The 21,049-nt window shown below is 41.2% G+C and overlaps 1 protein-coding gene across 1 annotated transcript in view; it reads right to left on the bottom strand.

Moving 5' to 3' along the window:
• LOC109415929 (transmembrane protein 132E) overlaps positions 1–18,052 on the bottom strand; it is a 318,407-nt gene extending 300,355 nt beyond the window's left edge. Inside the window, exon 1 of the mRNA XM_029867615.2 lies at positions 16,539–18,052. Within this exon, the coding sequence (XP_029723475.2) occupies positions 16,539–16,572 (34 nt within the window). The 5' untranslated portion in view covers positions 16,573–18,052. The remainder of the gene's footprint in view (positions 1–16,538) is intronic.
• Positions 18,053–21,049: the final 2,997 nt, after the last annotated feature.

Below are 21,049 nucleotides of genomic sequence, written 5' to 3'. Positions count from 1 at the left end.
TTCTTAGTCTAGTCTACCCTACACACACATCACATCATTGAATTGAATCCTGGAAAATGATAGAATCGACTACTTCCATCATTTTTCTTGTCATTATTAATGATTGCAATACATCGAAGATGCATTACAAGCATCAAAGCGGCCAAGCCTACTGTGAAGCGTTTTTAACCCGTAATCACCCGGTACGATCTACTTTTGGCAGAAATGCAATAGCTTCTTTGTTTTCAAACAATTCACCCTGGATTTTTTTATAGTCAAGGTGAATAGTTGTCTAAGAAATGCATGGTACCCCCCCCCCCCCCCCCCTTTGCACCCTCCCCCCTTTTGCTGGTAGCCGAAAATACGTGGCTTTTTTGTATTCTTTTATTAATTCTACATGTTTTTACTCAACTTTCATCTTTTTGCTAATCATCAATAGTCTTCACTGATCCTTGACATGCAATGTATTACTACCCATCATAGTCTGTTGAAGTTTTGATCCCAGAGCTATTCTAAGGCCTCCAAAGTACTCCGATGTTTGTGTCACAAATCCAACATCCTATACCAAATTTTATACACGATGAATCATCACAGAACATAGTCTACGGTACTCAGAAAGCCTCAAAGCACTCCTAGAATATTCATGGTGCATGAATTGGGTGATCTAGGTCATCCAAACTACTCTGGAATTCGTTTTCTTAAGATCTACAACAACTACCATCATTTGTGTTCACTCTGATCATGAAATTTAGTCACGTTGTTGTCCATTAGACCTCGCAATGCTACGAGCAACTCGATGTTGTGGTAGTTGGACATTCCGTGAAATACAAATGGCCTCAAAAACACTTTGAAGTTTGGGTTACTATATCTACATACACTGTATCATGCTTTAATTATAAAAAATATTCGTGGGAGGCAGTCTATACTGCTGATGGAGCCTCAGTGCACAAATATAATGCTTTTGGTACACTCATGGGGTATTCCAGGCTTTCCGAACTATTTTGGAATTAGGACCTTCATGTTCTACAGGCTCTACTCTTGTTTCTGTTCACTCTATCGGCATAATTCTTTCACGATTGTGTCTTTTGCACCTCATCATATTGCGAGTATCTCTATGCGTTGCTATTTGGGTGTCCACTGGTATTCAAATGGACTCAATGTATTTTGAAGTATGGGTCGCAATATCTGTAAATTTGATATTTTTTTTTTGTAGCAAATGATCGCCGAATTATAATCTTCGCTACTCTTAGAGCCTCGGAGAGCAATTCTGATAACTTAGCAACATTCACATGGTGATCTAGGTCATCCAAATTATTCTGTAATTAAGACTTTTTAAGCTCCACAAGCTCTACTGAATCTCTTTACTTTTTTTTTTTTATTCTACTTATCTCCTTCCTTACACTACAAGCTCCATTCGCCAACTTGGACATCACGAGAGCGACATCAATTGCCAACTGTCCATTTGAACAGTGGCGATGTAACTACTTTATCAACTTAATTCTATTTTTGGAACTACTGCGACTCTTTTGCACTCTCTACTTTGACAGTGAAATGCATTTCAATTTTTGTAGATAAAATTTTAAACTTTTAAAACTTTAAACTTACAAATTCCTAATTTTTCGGTCTTCATATTGGCGGAAATTTTGAAGCAGTTTTTAGTTAAAATACGAATCAAATTAGATGACCACCATTTCATGGTAATTTTAGGAAGCATGCTGAACTATTGAATGAATTTCTCATCAGCAATTGTTTATAGAAAATAAAATTTTCATCAACAAAATTCCTCTAGAAATTCAACTGAGTATTCTAATTTTTCAAAAATCTCCAAAAACAGAGGATGCTTCTAGAATATTACCAAGGTTTTTTTTCGGAAATTCTCCCCAGAACTTCGTTTGAATTTTAAACAAAGCTTCATCCAGAATTTTCCGCAGACTTGTCCGAAGATTTGTCCAAGCCTTTTAAGATTTCTCCACTAGTCCCTAGGGAATCTCTCTAGAATTTCTTCAGGATTTTATCAGAAATACCTTCAAAAGATTCTCAGGGATTCTTCTAGGTCCTACTCGGATATTCCACCTGGAGTACCTCAGGAATTCTTTCAGTTCCATGGGAATTCCTCCAGGGGTTGCTCGGGAATTCATCCTGGAGTTCCAAGGGAGTTTCTGCAGGAGTTTCTCGGGAATTCCTTCCGAAGTTCCTCGAGAATTCCTTTAGGTGTTCCTCGAGAATTATTTTAGGAGTTCCTCGGAAATTCTTCCAGGAGTTCTTCGTGAATTCCTTCAAAAAGTCCTAGAGAATACCTTTAAAAATTCCTCGAGAATTTCTTCAATGAGTTTCTTGGACATTCTTCTGGAGCTCCTTGGGAAATCCTCTGCGAGTTCCTCGGGAATTCCTTTAAGGGTTCCTCAGTTAATTCTCCATGAGTTCCTCGCAAATTCTCCTAGAAGTTTCTCAGGAATTGCACCAGGAGTTTCTCGGGAATTCATTCTGGAGTTCCAAGGGAATTTCTCCAGAAGTTCCTCAAAAATTACTTCAAAAGTTCCTCGAAAATTCCTTTAGGTCAGTGGTGCTCATCCTGCGGCCCGCGGGCCGCATGCGGCCCTTCAAGCCTTAAGATGCGGCCCGCGGAGTACTTTAAGACGAATCGAAATTTTTGAACGACTATTTGAAATAACTCGTTAAATTTATTAAGAAATCAAACAAAAAGAAATGATGATCATTTTTTACAGTGTTAAACACGAATTAAATGATAAATAAACAAAAAGTACAATCCGTTCTGGTAAGATTCGAAATCGCAACTCCGAAATAGTTTGCTAAAAATGTAATCTTGAATCATTTAAAAATTAGTTGCAGTTTTTAAGCGCAGTCAATGCAACGCTGAGCAAATATTTCACATTTCGCCTTTCCGAAGAACATAAAAACACAAAGCACGAAGTTTTTGACAATATTCTCAACAAATCTCGACTTGGTTGCCAATACTGTTTAATTTTCACTGTTTATAAATTTCTATTATAAGACTCACACATTTTTCGAAACAAAACTTACGAATCCAATTTGAATTGTCCAAGCGAAACTCCTGAACGAACTTAAAGAAAAAAGTCTCAGGCGAGATTCTCCTTCCTGTGCCCTTTTTGAGAAACTTTTGGACACTCCAGGAAACATTATTGGAGAAAAATTTTAGGCAACGTTTAGCAAAATATATGGAGAAACTCAGATCATCCTGAAGAATATAAACCTGTAGAAACTCAATGAGAAAGTTGTGGTGATACTGCATGGAAATTATAGGAGCATCTCCTAGTACAATGTTCTGATGCCACTCTAACAGAAATTTCTTAAACAACTTTAGAATAAATTCCTTGAGCAACAAGAAGAGAATTTTCAGGAGTAACTATAAACAAGATTCCAGGACCAACTGCATCAAGACACAAAAGATGCCTAGAACGCCTGAGGAAAAATTGAACAAAAAATTTGAAGCAACTTATGCAGCAACTTTAGAAGATAATGTTGAAGAAACTTCCGGAAACAATTGTTAAAAATCTATTTTTTGAAGAAATTTAATGATGAAGTATTTCATCAACTTTAGAAGAGACTTATGGAAAGAATTTACGAAAATATTCAATAAACTCCTGGAAAAATTTCGGATAAATCCGGAAGCTATTCTAGGAGAAATTCTTGGAAACGATTAATGAGGAATTCCTGAAGTAACTTCAGGGCAGTTCCAAAGGCAAATCTAAGAGGAGTTCTTGGAGGTGTTCCAAGAGAATTCTAGAAAAACTAAAAGAAACTTCCTGAAATTGGTCGAAAACCTTCTGAAGCAATTCCACAAGAAATTTCAGGAGAAAATCCAGCAAACCTTTTTGGAGCGATTTAAAAGAAATTCTTGTAAAAGCTGCTTGACAAGTTCTTGAAGTGGCTTCAAGGCAATTCTAGGGGCAACTTCTTAGTTGTTTGTTTAAATTTCAATTTGAAGCTTAACCCTTATGTGGCCGACAGGGTACCCGGGTACCCAGCGCCCATTTAAAATGCACGGTGTAGAAAAAAGCAAAAAGTTTGTCGGACACATAACGGTTAAACGTTTTTCTCAACCAAACTTATGAAACTAAATTGAACTTCAAGAAGGGCAATAGACTAAAGAGTTTGACCCTTACACAAGTTCTGAACAGTTCAGATTTTTAATAAGTATGCTATAGAATTTAGAATCTTTTTGTTGTTTTTGTGCATCGATGTTTTATGCGGCCCGCAGATCTATCCCGAATTGCAAATTTGGCCCGCGGTATCCTTCAGCCTGAGCACCACTGCTTTAGGTGTTTATTGAGAAGTTTTTCAAGAGTTCCTCGAAAATTTTTCTAGGAGTTCCTCGGGAAGTTTTACATGAATTCCTCGGGATTTTTTCCAAGAGTTTGCCAACAACTTTTTCGGGAGTTCCTCAAGAATTCCTTTAGAATTCCTTTATGAGATACTCTAGAACTCCCATAGTAATTGCTAGAAAATTTCTTGGAAAGTTTCTCCATGTATTCCTATGAATTCTTCTAGAAGTTCCTCAGGCATTCCTCCTGGAGTTCGTCGAATTTTTTCCAGGAGTTTTTTGGGGATTTCTCTAGGAGTTACTCGGGAATTCTTCCGGAGTTGCTCGGGAATTTCTCCTTCAGTTGCTCGGAAATTCTCAAGATATTCTCGGGTATGCCTCAAGGAGGATACCTCTAGGAGTTTCGGAAATTCCTCCATGATTTCTCGATAATTCTTGAATTTTTTCGGGAATTTCCTCCAGAAGTTCATTGAGAATCCCTCTAGCATTTTTTCGGGAATTCTTCCAGAAGATTCTCGGGAAATGTTTCAGGAGTTTATCAGAAATTCATCTGGATATTGCTGACTGCACCCCAAATTGGACTGACACAATAGTGTGCACACACCTTCAAAGTGTGATTGCAGCGCAGGGCCACGTCGGATCGAGTTGAGGTCTTCGGTGCACTTATTCGTTGTAAATGGAGGAATAAGTGCATCGAAGACGTCGAGACGATCCGAGGCAAATGTGCACTTTTATCACACTTTTTAGGCGTACCAAAAAAAAGTGTGATAGTCCAATTTGGGATGTAGTCTGCAATATATCTATGAATAACTGTGAATACCTCCAGTATATCGTCGGGAATTCCCAGGAAACTCCTGGAGTATGTTTTCTAGGGACCAAGAGTAAATCTCGAGGAACTGCCGGAAAAGAACCTCGAAAAACTATGAAGAAATGCTCGTGGAATTCTTGAAGAATACTCCCAAGGAATCCCAAGAGGAATTCCCAAGGAACTCCTGGAGGTTTTTCCGAGAAACTTTTTGAGGACTTCCTGAAGGAATTGTCGATGAACTTCTGGAGAAATTCCCGAGGAACTCCTGCAAGAATTCCCAAAGAATTCCTGGATGGAATTTACCGAAGATTTCCTGTAGAAATTACGGAGGATCTCTTGAAGGAATTCCTGAGGATCCTTGAATCAATTCTAAAGGAGCTCCTGGAGGAATTGTTGAGGATCTTATGGAGAAATTTTCTTCGATTTCCTCCATGGATCTCCTGAGGGAATTTCCGAGAAACTGCTGGAGGATTTTTCGATGATCGTCTGAAGAAGTTCTCGATGATCTCTTGGAGAAATTCTCGTGGAACTGCTGGAAGAATTACCGAGGAGCACCGGGAGGAATTTCCGAGGAACTCCTGGAGGAATTTACGAGAATCTCCTGGAGGAACTCCCGAGGTTCTCTTGCAGGAATTCTCGAAACTCCTGGAAGAATTCTTGATTCGATTCAATTTCGATTCGATTCGACCTCCTAGAGGAATTCCCGAGAAACTCCTGTAGAAATTTCCGAGGAACTCCTGGAAGAATTGTCAAGGAATTCCCGATAAAATTCCGGAAAAAACCCGAGGAACTCCGACAGAAATTTCCAAGGAACTTCTGTAAAAACTGCCGAGCACTTCCTGTAGGATCTCCGAGAATCTCCTGGATGAATTCTCGAGAAACTCCTGATGGATTTTTTGAGGATGCTCTGAAGGAGTTCCCGAGATCTCCTGATGGAATTCCTTAGAGCTCCTAGAGGAAACCCCGATGAATTCCTAGAGAAGTTCCGCAAGATCTCGTGGAGGAATTTCCTAAGAGCTTGCCTAAAAGCTCCTGCCGAGGAACTCCTGTAGAATTTTCCAAGCAACTCCTGGAGGAACTTGTTGAAGAATTCCTGGAAGAATTCTCGGAAAACTCAACTCCTGAAGAAACTTATGAAAGAATTCCGGTGGAACTTCTAGAGGATGTTTCGAGGAATTTCTGGCACAATTTTTGAGGAATTCCTGAGGATCTTTTGGAGGAATTGCCGAGGATCTGCATTAGGACAAGCATGAGGATTTGCTGAGGATCTTCTGCAGGAATTCACGAGGAACTCCTGGGAGAATTCTCGAGAACCACTTGGGGGAATTTCCGAGGATGATCTGGGGGAATTCCCGAGAAACTCCACGATGAATTCCCAGGGATCTTCTGAAGGTATTTGCGAGGACTTCCTGGGAGAATTTCCGAAGGAATTCCTAGAGAAATTCTTGGATTTTTTTGTGGAACTCGTGAAAATAAATTCGAGGAACTTGTTAAGGAATTTTCGGGAAACCCCCTTAAAATTGCCTCGGAAATTCTAGAGAGAAGCATGCATTATTGCTGGATGACCTCACGGTTCCTTCATATAAACCTAAGTGAGAACATGGCATAAATTTTGACTTCTAACAGTAATTCTAAAGCCACAATATGGGGTGTGAAGACATGTAAAGACATTTTAACGTGCCTTGTGAAGATATTTGAAAATTTCACCTGGCATCCCTGCTCATACGTTCCCTACTCGTCTAAAACCAGCAGCAGCGTTGTCAAGGTTTCTTTCCATTTTTCACTTCCTGCCTACTTCTCACGCGTACACGCAAGCTAAGCGCAATCGACTAAAGTCTTAAAAATCATGTTGAAAATTTACAGTTTTAGAGTGTTAAAAATTGCATGCTGTATCGTTGTTGGGAAGTAAAGGATTATTTAACAATAACTACAACAAAAATATGGAATACCGAACATTGATTTCATAGTATTTAAATTCTTTGGTAACTCTCAAATGTGTGTAAATGATTGTTAGCATGCTCTTTAGAGCCAAAAGCGATGAATACCAAAGTCACACATCTAAACGCGAAGAGCTTCTTCAATGAAAAGTTTACATGACATTGTGTGTAGCAAAACCAGAAATGAATAAAAGCTTTATCTGGGACGTCTCGGTTTTTCGTTGTACGTAGGCTGAGAACAACTTGCGCAGCCAGAGACATTCAGACAATGCAGTGCACGCTTGTTATGCATTACATCCAGCGCGCGCGATTTTGGAATTGGGGGTGCCAAATGTGCTCTATAGTTCGTTGGCAACGGTTTGCCAACTTTAACTTCGAGGCCATGATACGAGCTAAAACAATATATGGAGGTGGGAATTCCAAACATTTGCCGAACAAAAAGAGCATATTGGACATGATGGAATAAAAAAAAGTATCATCGGTATGTGAAGAAATTTGGAAAATGGCTTTCATCGAAAATGGATTTTTCTTAAAGTCCGAGATACCTAACTTCGGAAGTGGTGCATTTGATTCGCATTCAGATTTGCATTAGAGCGCCCAAATATCTGTTGAAATACACAGAACTTTGCTTAAATTTGATTTAAATCAAGAAAAAAACATCAGATTAGGCATAATCTTCAAAAAAATATTTCGAAGATGTAATCATTATATCTAAGTTAGTGAATAAATTGAAAACTTTATATATACAGCTGTGTTCATAAATATATCAGTGAAAGAAGTTTTCCATACAAAATGGACGACTTTGACATGCTGTAACTTTGTTCTCCTATGAGGAATGAGTTCAAACAACATGCGTCAACTGAACTACATGAAGAATCGCTTTGGAAACACGTTAGATTTGCTGTCAATAAAGATCTGGTGGATGATTTTACGATTGAAGATGTTGTAGAACTTATCTTGCCAATCGACGTCTGCCATCAACCCATCTCGTGTACCATCAACAATTGTGAACCTCTGCTTGAAGAATATGTTGACGAGTTTGATGCCAATGCATTCGACTTCAAAAAAACGGACTTCGATGGGTTGCGCCGGCACTTGTCGCTGATTGACTGGTCAATTGTGACAGAATGTGCGAACCTCGGCGATGCCGTTGAGAACTTCACGAGTATTCTTCAAAACGCTTTTACTTTGTGTTACGGCGAAAAGTGGTGTTCGAGGGGGGTTATGTGAGGCTTTGAGCCGACTTCTTCGAAGCAGATCGCAAACTCCGATGTGCGGGTGCGAAACAGCTAAAAGCTGCAATTCAATTATATTTTTAGTTCAATAATCACTTATATCTATACATTGTACTTACATAAATCGGTCTTCCACTTAGCATAGAATTATTATCAAATTCCCCCGTAACATCTGTGTTCGTTCATTGTGATTTTAACTGTGATAACTAGGTTAGTTAAATATCTATCTGTTTGTAAATAAGTAGAATTTCATGTGTTTTCACATCACTAAACAGACTGGCTTTGACAGTTCACTGAAATTCTCATTCTTTTTCGTATGTTGCTTCGCATCATGACATAACTCAGTTGTAATGACATCATATGGCAGTGCTGCCAGCAACATCCTCCCCCCCGTAACACTGGTCATCTGGAACCAGTTTTACCGAAATAAAGTATCAAACTGTTAATTTGGAATAGTCACAATTTGATAACCCTTCAAATTTTCCTCAACCTCTAGTTACTATTCACTTTTATTCTGTACAACTGACGACTCTTCAACTGTACGTATTTCTATCGTCATGAACATCAAAGCTCCGGTTTTTAAACGCCGGATTTTGAATCGACCGCACTCGGTGCCCCAAATGGAAATCTTCAATGTGCTCGGAAGACGCATGGTATCTCGCTCCAATACATACCTTTAACATTGGACACTTATTTTCATGTTTGCTCCGCCCATCGTGATATAATACATTACGAAATATCCTCTCATCATCGTTCCAACCACAATACCTCAGGTAATCTTGATCTTTCTGGAGAACCCGTTGATTGAAGACTGGAGTTAAACTGGCCATGATAATTCTGCAGTTTTTGACCAACCTTTCGTTAGACATCAAAGGAACAGCAAAGAGCGCCGCCCACTTCTGAATCGTTAGCCATGGGACATCAAGCGTAACCCACAGCGATGTTGGATGACACATTCTATTGATCGCATACAAATACCTCAACAGAACATCGCAACTCAACCCGGAGTCTTTCATCCTCCAGTTTTCAGTGCCGACCATCAGCCACAATGGCATTTTATCGTCCAGAAAACTCGTAACTGCGAACCCTTTTAAGCTGTTATGATGCTTCTTATTTTCCCAATGAAAGTGACCCTCACCATGCTCAACGACATACAGTTGCTTCTGTTCGATCAACGAGGGTAGATGTTGTACAGCTACCCGAATAAGTATGTCACAGTTAGTGGGCAATATCGTCCTTTTCATCAGCTTGTCACATTCCTTATCTTTTTAGTGGTCGTGTGCTGATACTCGGGCTTTGTGGCCATATCCCCTAGAATACGGTTGACTTACGATTCGTGATCTAACGCAGCCTGGTTGCTTGACAGAGACGAAGGAATAACCCGTGCACGCATTCATCAGTTCTCCGATTAGCATCTTCGACGATGTAGTGCCCCTAGTGGAGCATGCAGTGACCAGCTCGGCTGTGGACAACGTTGAATTCACCATCCCGAAATCGATTATCGAACAGAACCTCAAGTATGTCCATTCCGCGCTCACTCGTTCCGTCCTTCGTGCCGTTGGCTCCATAAACTCACAAACATTAGGTGAATAGAACTGTTTACCTTTTGCTTCAGCGTAACTGCAGAATATTTGTACACAGTTCTTAAAAGCGATGATCTTTCTGTGGATCCGTACGCCGAAAGCCGATTTTGTACGTACACTAGCTGCTAAAACGTTTGGCACAATGTGACGTCTGTACAGCAGCCGCAACCGTCCTTTTCCTAGAAGTTGATACTGCTGCATGGGTGATTGTGCTATGATCGAGTTGAATGTACACTGTTTTGATCGTAGATGGTATTTTCTGTGATGGGGCATGTTTGCAGCATTCTTCAATGCACTGCTAGTTTTCGGAAAGGTCTGAAAAGCGAAAGTGTTGATGATCATTTGCTGTGGCTTCGGCGGTGGAGGGGCAGGGTCTGGAAGAAGCCGTGGTACAGAGATTGGAGGTCTCCTGAAACGCTTGTCAGAGAGAGGCTGAGCAAGCTTGAGATGACAAAGTACCCGTGAGCACTCAACGTGAGACGTCGCAAGTGAAACGAATCTCACAGGGACTGCTCTTAATTCTATCAACAGATGTTTGTTTTGGATGGATCGAGCGAAGCTCATCTCACTATTCTCTGAAGCAGAGAGCACATAATAACGGGTGGTCACTAAATAACGGGAATGCTTTGAATGTGCTCTTAAAAATATATGATCTTTAAAAATGGCAATCTGAATTTAACTATCATAAAGGTTTAACAATGTACGTCCATGGAAAATATAAAATTTAAGAAAGTTGAACGTAGTAATTTGTACAGTATTTTTTTGCAGTGATGTTGGAGCAACTGCTTTGTACGACTTTCCAGAGTTTACTTTCACGCATTTTCTGCGTCTGTGAAATCGTTGGTCAAAATAAATGGTTTCTCAGCTACCTTTAGCATCTACACACTCAAACAGTAATAAGAAAAAATGGGGATACTGACTTGTTTTTTTTTTGCTTTGGTTGTAGCCTTTTCCCGTAAATGACATTTATAGAAATTTCCAAAAAATGTTATTTTTCTGTATCACCAAAACGTGTCGATGTAATTTGTGCACTGCGGTTCATTGTTGAACTTTTTTTGTGCTATTTTTTTATAACGAACCATTTACATGTTGTTCAATGTGTAAATGTGATTTGATGTAAATATTTGTTAATTAACAAGGCATTCTATTGATTTATCCAGCCCATGTCACAAAAGAAGATTTTATTATGTGAAATGATATCATGCTTATTGGTTTTGCTAGTTTTCCTCTATTTCCTTCAGGATCTGTTTCTTGGGATGCCGAAATGTGGAATTTATTCAAAACCGGGCGGGTTCTAGTTTTATAATGGTTTACTATTAACTTTTTTTACGGTTGTTTTGAGCAATCAGTAGAGCCGTCCAAGGCGTTTTGGTAGTGCTTCCTGTTTCAATGTCGTTTTCTGCAGAACAGAATAAGTTGACACAAAATAAAAAATACGCTGACTTTGTGGATAGATAGACGATGGTTTTGTCTAAAAAAAGTTTACTCTATGGACGCTTCTATTGTTTTTAATCAGCTGCTAAAAGCATTCCCGTTATTTAGTGGCCACAGTTACTGTTTATCCATTTTAATGTTATTATCGATAGTCACATTCAGTTGACTTGAACATGTGTTGATACCCGCACCGTTCGTGGGCTGCTGGGTGTCGTCATACATTTGTAGATGATCGTTCGATATTTCCAAACAAGCCGATTGAAGCAACGAATTCGGCTGCTCATGTGAGCCGACCGAAGAGTTCTTACAACCTTCGGGTGAGCGTTCAAAGGTGTCGCGGTCAATATTGTGTTCCAATTTTGATCCGGTTCCGCGTTCGGCGACAACAGTGATGTTGGCCGACTTTTTTCGTTTGGGCAAGCATTCTTTCAGCAAACTATATTTCATCTGCAGTGCCTGCTTCTCGTGTTCCAAAGCTCTTTTCTCCAGTGCCCATTCGCGCTGCTGGATTGCGCGCTCTTCCTCGATTTGACTTAATCGAAGGGCAATACGGGCAGAGCTGATGTTTGTTGTTACATTCGCTGATGAGGAATGTTGTCGTATCCACGACTGATTGTACCTCGAATCGGTGCGCGAGAGGTTTTCGCAGCTTTCCGTTCGGGTTTGTCTTTGGCGATTCCATCGCTTCGATTTATCTTTTAGTATGTTACGGCGAAAAGTGGTGTTCGAGGGGGGTTATGTGAGGCTTTGAGCCGACTTCTTCGAAGCAGATCGCAAACTCCGATGTGCGGGTGCGAAACAGCTAAAAGCTGCAATTCAATTATATTTTTAGTTCAATAATCACTTATATCTATACATTGTACTTACATAAATCGGTCTTCCGCTTAGCATGAGCATGAGCATGAGCATAGATGACCGCACAATTCGTAGTTGCTACTCCGTGATTGACCAGAGCAATCGAAATTGCACAAGGAACCAATGAATAGGGCTTGGGACTAGCTTACTATCTCAATGTACACAGTTCGAGAGCTCTCAACTTTAATAAGGTCAATAACGGCGCCGGCCACGTCCTTACGGTCATCGAGGATGGGAGGGAATGTTAGTAAGACAAACGTTGTTAAAAAAACCGCGAATCGCTGCATCTCCACGTTTGTCTCAGGAAGGAATTTTTTGTTAGCAGGGTAAGGTACATTGTCAGTCCAGGAGTCACCTATGGTTGGTGATATGATTTGACAATGGATCAATATACACAAACCGCCGTTAACAACCGACCACTTTTCGACGCAAAAACTAGCCAAAAGGAAAATTATATCGCGCGTCTCCACTCCACTAGGGAGCAGAGACCTTTAGTCTATTCCACACAGAAATACACTGAACGCGACTCACTAGTCGGCGCCCGGATTTTTTCTCGACCGGCGAGCCCGAACTAACATTTTTCACTCTTTTGTGTTAATGCAAAAAAAATATTTATTATCCACTAAAAGTGTATTGGGAACTAGCGCCGACGGAAAGCGAAAAATTCGAAACCGACTCGAGCCACGACGCGTCCACCGCACACTTCGTCCCGTCGTCGGAGCCCCGCAGAGAGAAGAGAAAAAATCGCAAAAATCTAGCAAAGCCAGCGCGCGAAGCTTTGCTGCTGCCGAACTACCGCACACTCCATAAATCGGTCTTCCGCTTAGCATAGAATTATTATCAAATTCCCCCGTAACATCTGTGTTCGTTCATTGTGATTTTAACTGTGATAACTAGGTTAGTTAAATATCTATCTGTTTGTAAATAAGTAGAATAACAAATTGCACAACCTTTAGAAGTACCTAATTTACAATCTTTTCTCGTTCCTTTGTTCTATACTACAATCTCTCGCTCGAATTCCGGAGCCCGTCTCTTCACTTCTATCTGGCGCTGCTCTATTGCGCGCTCTTCTTCAATTTGCTGTGGTTGTAGATCCAGATCAGCAGTTCGACTGCAGGGTGATATCGACCTCATCGCTGTATGATTGTGGTCAGTCAATTTTGTTTCTCCGTGTAGGTGATAATATGATTCGGGGCGCGAACAAATACCGCCGTCTCCCGATCGTGCTTGCTTCGGCGAGGCCTGTGAGATGTCCATCTCCACGGAAGTAGTGGCTACCTGGGTTCGTTTGTTCTTGTCTCGTCGTTTGGAGGATTGTTCCATCAGCAAACTGTACTCCTTCTGAAGCAATCGTTTCTCCTGTTCAAAGGCCCGTCTTTCCGCCTCCCACTCACGCCGCTGAACTGCGCGCTCCTCTTCGTGCTGTTTCAGCAGGAGGGCCATACGAGCGGAGATTTTGTTTTCGCTGGCTACGGTTACCACAAAACGATTACTACAGTTCCCTTCGTACCGAGTCATTGCGGGGCGCGAGATATGGACGCAGCTTCCCGTTCGTGTCAAATAATCAGCTGAAAGCCTGTCCGTTGACATGGTGCTCATCGTGTCGATGATTCTTTCAGATGCTTCAGCTTGTTCCTGCAAATCTCTTGTGCATCCAGTATCACAAGGTTTGCGTTTTACGAATTTATCGCATAGATCGGGAAGCGAGAAGATTTCGCAGTTTCCCGTTTGAACAGTGTTTGGCGTTTGCTTTGAACGCTCCTCACTTCTCACGTATATATTGGGGAGTGAGAAGTTTCGCAGTCTCCCGTTTGAGCAGTATTAGCAGGGGGCCAGCAAAAGGCAAAATCACCGTAGCTCACAACAACAACACGTTCAAAATTGTTTGTGCTGAAAATTGATGCATTACACAATTTCTTACTGATTTTTTTGCTATCTTCACGTTGTCGTGTAATTTCGAACGATTGCACGCCAAAATTTTGGTAACCTTTTGCTAGTTTTACACGTTCTACTTAAGTAATAACTTATGGTAATGACTGATTCGCAAAAGTCGTACACATCCCAGATCTGTCAGAGTGCCCAAAAGTGTCAATTTCCCAAACATGTCAAATTCATGTGGACTACGGCATATCTATTTGTGGTTGACGTCCGCGCTGCCCCGCTGAGTATTAGGCGTTCGCTAAGAACTCTCCTCACTTGCCACTGCTGTTCTCATCAATCATCACGAAAGTTTTAAAGTTGTGTTGGCAGGGAACAGAATGGGAATCTTATTGGACACCGGGTTGTCAGCAACTCGCAGAACGCACAGTAATATTTGTGGTTATGAGCAGCTTTAAACTGCAATAAAGGTTTTATTAGCATACTACAAATCTATTACAATGTTTATCGCTTACACTTTCGGTGTTTCCACTCTACCTAAATACATTCTGTATTTCCCAACGCAACAAATGATCTACGGATTCTGCAATTATAATATTGAGGTAATAATCTATTCGATGGTGTACAAATTATATTTACTTTAAGCTTTTAATTCAAGGATGCATGTTGAATAGATTTCACGTATTTATAACTAATGATAAAGACTGTAAATATACAAATTTTAATTATTTTCAGGAAGCTTACTAGCATTTTAGTTTTTAACTCACTATTATTTATCAATTAGTTTAAGTAGGATAGAAAATTAAATAGCTTCAATCAACATTTCAGCAAACTCACTCCACACTATACTTCTGACATTATTTTTTCTTCTTCAATCCCATTAACGATGCTATTCTTCCAATTTACTGCCCTGCTGTCAACCTACTGGCAATTGACAGCATTTGCCTGTACTCCATATTTGAACCATATTTGTCATGCACAACATTACCAAGATAGGAATTCCCCTTGCGAAGGAAAGGTTCTTGGACCAAAGTCACTTGAACTGTAGCAGTTTGTATAAATCTGCAAAGTTTGATCGTTGCTGCTCTTTTATGCTGCAGATTGATCTGAGCTGGCTTAATCGTAGGAACTACGCAAACATTACACAAATGAACAACAGCGATTAAACCAGGTCAACTGAAGCTCACCAAAAGCGGAAATACACAGAACTCTCTCGTGTAAAACGCATGATGCGACACCATTTCCTTTACGAAAAGTTCCTCAACCGACCGGGAATCGAACCCGTCACCCTCAGCATGGTCATGCTGAATACCCACGCCTTTATAGCTGTGGCTATATTGGTTTGCAGTGTTATTCTTAGCCAATTTAGATAATCCCTACCGGTACTAACCAGTTATCCAGACTAACCAGAAAAGAAAAAAAATCGTCGAATGAGTGTAATCAGTTTCGTACCTTTAAATTCTAACCTAATTACTTATCCTTTGACGGATACGCGTATTTCGACTACCACTTGTAATCTTCCTCAGTAACAATAGTAGCGGTAGGATTTTAGTATACAAGCGGGGTGAATGCGGTAACATCTTCACCGAGTTCGAAAAGTCGGTACAAGAAAAAAATCGTGTTAAGTACTGTTCCTTTGAATTCCACTAAGAATTTGCATCCTTTGACACATACGTATTTCGACTTAACTGTAACGTCGTCTTCAAGTACAAGACACTGAAGACGACCTTACAGTTGAGGTCGAAATACGTATCTGTCAAAGGAAGCAAGTTCTTAGTGGAATTTAGACGAAGGAACAGTACTTAACACGATTTTCTTTTTACTTACAGATATTCCCCTAAAAAGCCCAGGTTCATCATCACCAGAAAAGAAGTTAGTATTCGTGATCTATTTCATAACCAAATAATGACCAAAGAGTTTCAATTCCTCTCGTGGAAAAGCGATATCAATTATCCGAAGTTGATAGCTTTGCTCTTCAAACCCATTCAGTGTTTACATTGCATAAGGATGTAAATTAAGTGACGTCAAAGTCAAAGGATCCAAGTATTTTGATATAATTATCACCATACAAAGAGAGCTTGTTAGAGCTCTCTGTAGTAGAGAACAGCACAAAAGAGCCATTAATTAATCCGTCAAATGTGCCTCGGTAATCGTCGTCAGTAGGTACCGACGACGGGGTTATGTTGCTGCGAAGTGTACATCCCACACACAGCCCCCAGTGCGTGAACGTAACTTGAAGCATACTACATACTCCCTAGCCAAGTTGCATAACAAAACCACTATGTTTATACGCACATACACAAATAGTTCCGCACGTTCCAATGCTCTCGCACCCGTCGAACCTCTAACACTCAATTGCATACCGACATTTATGTAGTATTTTAATACGTGTTTGCACGTACAGTGGTAAGAGATAAAATAGATGGAACGCGCTCACCAACTTTGATCTTCGTATCGAAACAACCAGCGCTCTTGGATTACTCAATTCGCAATGTTAAAAATAATATTTTCTTTTGAAATATTTACCGATAATTAGCAGCAACGTAATCCGGAAATCCATGTTTTGCTCCCAATTTGGTGTAACTTCTCGCGCTTGGAGTTATGCTCTCGCTCCTTCTGCTGGCTGCTCCTTGCGTTGCTCGATGCTGTCAGTGTGCCCACCGAAATCGTCCAGAGGCCAGGATGGAAAAAAGTCAGAAAGCGAATGGCGTTTCTCGAAGACCAACAGCGAATGGAGGATACACACACCCCTTCGGCCCTTTCCAAAGGAAGGTGATTCTTTTGCTCTCCTTGTGTGAAAATGTATTTTTGATGAGAAGCGAATTGTTTTTATCGATTTTTTTGCTGGCGCTGTCTTCGTTTCTCAGTTGACTCTCGCTCTCGATTCGCTTTCTCGTTTTGCTGTAACATACAGGCTGCACATTGGAGGCCAGATTCGCTGCGGAATTTTTGCCCGACAATTTCTTCCACGGCAGGCAATCAATATCCCCCGGAATGGGGCAGTTTACACGGTATCACTAATGGGGAAGAATTTCCCGACGACGAACCGACCTTTCAGTCCCATCCCTGCAGGTCAAGATAGATTGCAAAAGCCCAACCCATTTGCCCGAGCTTTTCGTGCGATATCTTGAACATTAGAAGTTTGGTCGCGTCTCCACGGTGGAATCCCACCCACTCAGACTACGGCGCCTGGTACAGCTACCAACCCGTTCTTCTCACACTCAATTTTCCACCAAGTTAGCCACCTGGCACAGGCCCACCATCCTATCGATAAGTAGTACCATTCTGCTAACTTTCAGCATATTTATGCTTCTGCTATCGCTTCTTCTTCTGGCACACGCGACGACGAAGCACGATACGGCTCGTAGACCCACACCTTCTTCACCTCCTACAGCCAGGTATTCATAGTAGGCTGGATAAACTTCACTATTCTTCTCCACACATCACTCCCTTTCTTCCTGCGCCTACTTTGCACACTCCTTTGCCCCCTTCTCCACGACAAAAACTGGAAATTATTTCACTCTCTTCCAAACATCTGAATCTTTAATCACACTTTATTCACGACTGTGGCAACTCGTTTCTTGTGCCATGTATGCTGCTGCCTTCACCGCACAAGTGCACGTACCCAACCAAAGCCCAACACGATGTCACTTCTCTCGAGCCTACTACAGAACCTTGGCCTGTGGCCTGATTGCTTCTAATCCTAGGGATAACACCTATGCTCTTCTTGCTTGGCCCAACATTTCTCGAAGGGCTCAGGCTGTCACTGATGTGGCAAGCACTATCCTTGTACTACTTCGTCTTCTTCCCTACAGCTGCCGAAGTTCCGAAGGAATCGTGACAATCGGAACACACTGACTGACTGGTGGTACGTGTGTGTATGGCCTAAGTAGGGTGGTATGTTATTATGCTGGAACCACCCTTCAGCATGAAAAAGAAGAACCTCACACCGCTCTTCGCTTGTGGATATGTAACGCACGCGGGCCGCAAAACTGCAGCACGTTCACTAGCGACGACGTTCCCAACTCGACTGAGAACGGGAATTTCTTGGCCGACGATTCTCTTGGATGGCTGCTCTGCTCTGCTCTGGCCGACGGACAGTCCGACGAACAGGCGGACGACCATCTCACACACCGACGGCGATGCGATGGGTGAGTTTGGAGCATACGTACGTTCATACGTATGTACGTATGTTAACTGACAGCATTCGCCTCTATGCGCTTTAAATAGGGGAACAAAGCCCAAAATGCCAAGATGGGGTAAAATGGCCCAACTCATAAAATCATTCCTGAATGGGACTTGATCTTTGCTATGGGTGAATGGTGTCAAGATATGTTTGCATCAAACATTCTTCTAGAAGCTAGACCACCAAACCCACGAAAAATCCTTTGATTTCCCAATGAAAATTGGCAACTTCCGGTTTTTCGTGCTTGCAATTAAGGTTTTCTGATGATTTTATTACCAGCCAAGTGTTTCCAACGAGATTGAGGCACACATGGAGACGCATGGTTGTTGAAGTCTAAGCTTTCCATGTTGGGGGTCATTCAAATATTACGATCATCGTTTTGTGGGGAGGGGGGTAACACTTCATTTATTGAGTATACGAAAAAAGCGGGACAGAGGGGGCAAAAGGAGTCGGAAATGTCCGAAAACTGATGGACGTAATTTTTGAATGTTTTCATGAAGTGGCATCTTACCCCATGGCAGTTGGTCGTTTTGCACCACTTCCGTTTTACGAATCAGTTTTTAAAATCGCTGAAAATCGATGAAAATGCAATAGTTTTGTGAATATTTTTGCTGAAGTATCGAGCAAATATTCTCTAGTTGCTGTTACCACTTTGGAAGCCTAACAAATGAGGCTAATTATCATTGAAAACGATGAAAGTTTGAAAAATGGCATTTTACCCCACTTGACCCTACCTACTCACGCGCACGCGATGATGGGCGCCCGCGAGAGCGAGAATTTATGCTGACGAGAGCTTAGCATAACATATACAGAAGCCGATCCTTTCTCGCCGTGCGAATCGCGACTCTCTCGCCTCGCTGCAATGGCAGTGTGGTCGTGTGGCTGTTGGCTGGTAAAGTGGCAGAGCATGGGATGATTCTTCTATGGTCCATGTTGTTTATGGGAAGATTCAAATATTACGTCCATCATTTTTCGGGAATTCTAGACCCCCCCTCCCCCCTCTGTCACGCATTTTCCCTATACCTAATACACGTACTGTCACACTTTTGTAGACCCCCCCCCTCCCCCAAATGATGGACGTAATTTTTGAACGTTCCCTATGCTGGATGCTGTGCTGTGCACGGTGGGCTTGAGTGATGTGTTATTTTTTGTTCTGTTTGATGACCAAGCAGAAAGTCTGTGAACACCTATATATGTTGATAAGTATATAAGAAGAGATTATCCTATCTTTTACATCGACTTAAATCACAGCCTCAACCGTACGGTACCGACGCCATCTACGCTGCGCAATTGCTATATGCGAAATATTTGGATGGCAGTTGAGGTTTCTGAAAGTTTATACAAATTGGTCACTTCTGTTTTATAACGGCCATTTAATTTTTGTGAAAAGAAATCAAAAGAAGAATACGAACGATCCCTGCGAACATCAAGGACTTGAGATTGGTAGCTCGATACGTGGAAATGCCATTCTATCAACTTCATAGGCAGCATTCGCGGACGGTCACGATTAGGGTTATCATCCGTCCTGATATTCGAGTGATTTCGGCCAAAATTTCTTAACAAATCCGATGAGTTTTACTCATTTTCAAGAAATTACATGAAATGTCCTGATTTTCTATGCTGTGTTGATCGGAGCCCTAGTCACGATCCATGATGCGAACGTTTAGAGGTAATTAGCTTGGGATTTTTTCCTAAAGTATTCACACACCAGTGTGGACTTACCACCTTTGGCACCGGGAGGTGACCGAGCACCGGTCAAGCGGAGTAATGCCTAGACGTGGCGGGGGCCCAGCAGTGGGTTGTGCTGGTCCTCTTCAGAAATTTCAGACCTCCGGAAGCAACTCTGTACAAGCGACCACATGACACTGCACAGTGGTCCACGAACCAGATTTACGAGGAAAGATGCATTCAACGCCTTTAAATGAGTTTTTAGGCAAATATGGTCTTCTACAAAGTTGTCCCTAATAATAGGGCCCTCTTTAGAATATGCATGAAAATTAGGGTGGTCCATATTTTCAAAGAAATTGGTAACCAAACTTTTTTATTTGCATGAGTAACTGTACACACTAAGATTTTTTTGCCGAATCTCGGCAAACGAATTGCCGAGATTGACACCGCTGAGTGCTCGGCAATCAGCTCGGCAAAAAAAAATTGCTGGTGTGCTCGGCAATCATGAAAAATCAATGTTGTCGTGTTTTGCCGAGATTCTCAGCAAAAAAGTTTGCTGATTCTCAGCAAAAGCAGTTGGCTCGGAAGTTTGCTGAATCTCGGCATTTTTACATTTGTTGTTATTTGGTTGGCGAAGGAAAAAAACAAAAGTACTGCTAGATTGTTTCGTATAAGTAAACTCATACACTAAGCATATATTATCATTCAATTTACATATATTTTTACACTTTTTATTAAATAAACACCGAACACCGAAATATTCCGTTCTCGGAGCACACATATTTTCTTGCTCCTCCAGCATGGCACCAGCTTCTGGAATTGGCATTGAGTTGAAAATACGATGATGAAATAGTCACATCCAACACCTGCTGCAGCAAATAATTCGGTCCACTTGAAACTATTTTTTAAACTTCACTTCACGATTTATTCCTTGGTTTACTGCATACTCCGAAGTTATACTTGAGAAAATCAAATGCAAACGATTTGTTTTGCTTCGCGAAACATGGCGGATGGGAAAAGTGACAGTTGTATGAATACTTGCCGAAATCTCAGCAAAAACGTTTACTGAAATCGGCATTAAACGCATTTACTGATAAGCTCAGCAAACAAGTTTATCAAAATTCAAAGATTTCGAATGAATTGGCGATAGCTCAGCAAAAATTTAAGGTTAATCTCGGAAAAC

The sequence above is a fragment of the Aedes albopictus genome, chromosome 1 (assembly GCF_035046485.1).
Source record: "Aedes albopictus strain Foshan chromosome 1, AalbF5, whole genome shotgun sequence".
NCBI lineage: Eukaryota > Metazoa > Arthropoda > Insecta > Diptera > Culicidae > Aedes > Aedes albopictus.
Note: the sequence above shows the minus strand (reverse complement) of the source record. Positions and strands in the feature narration are given on the sequence as shown.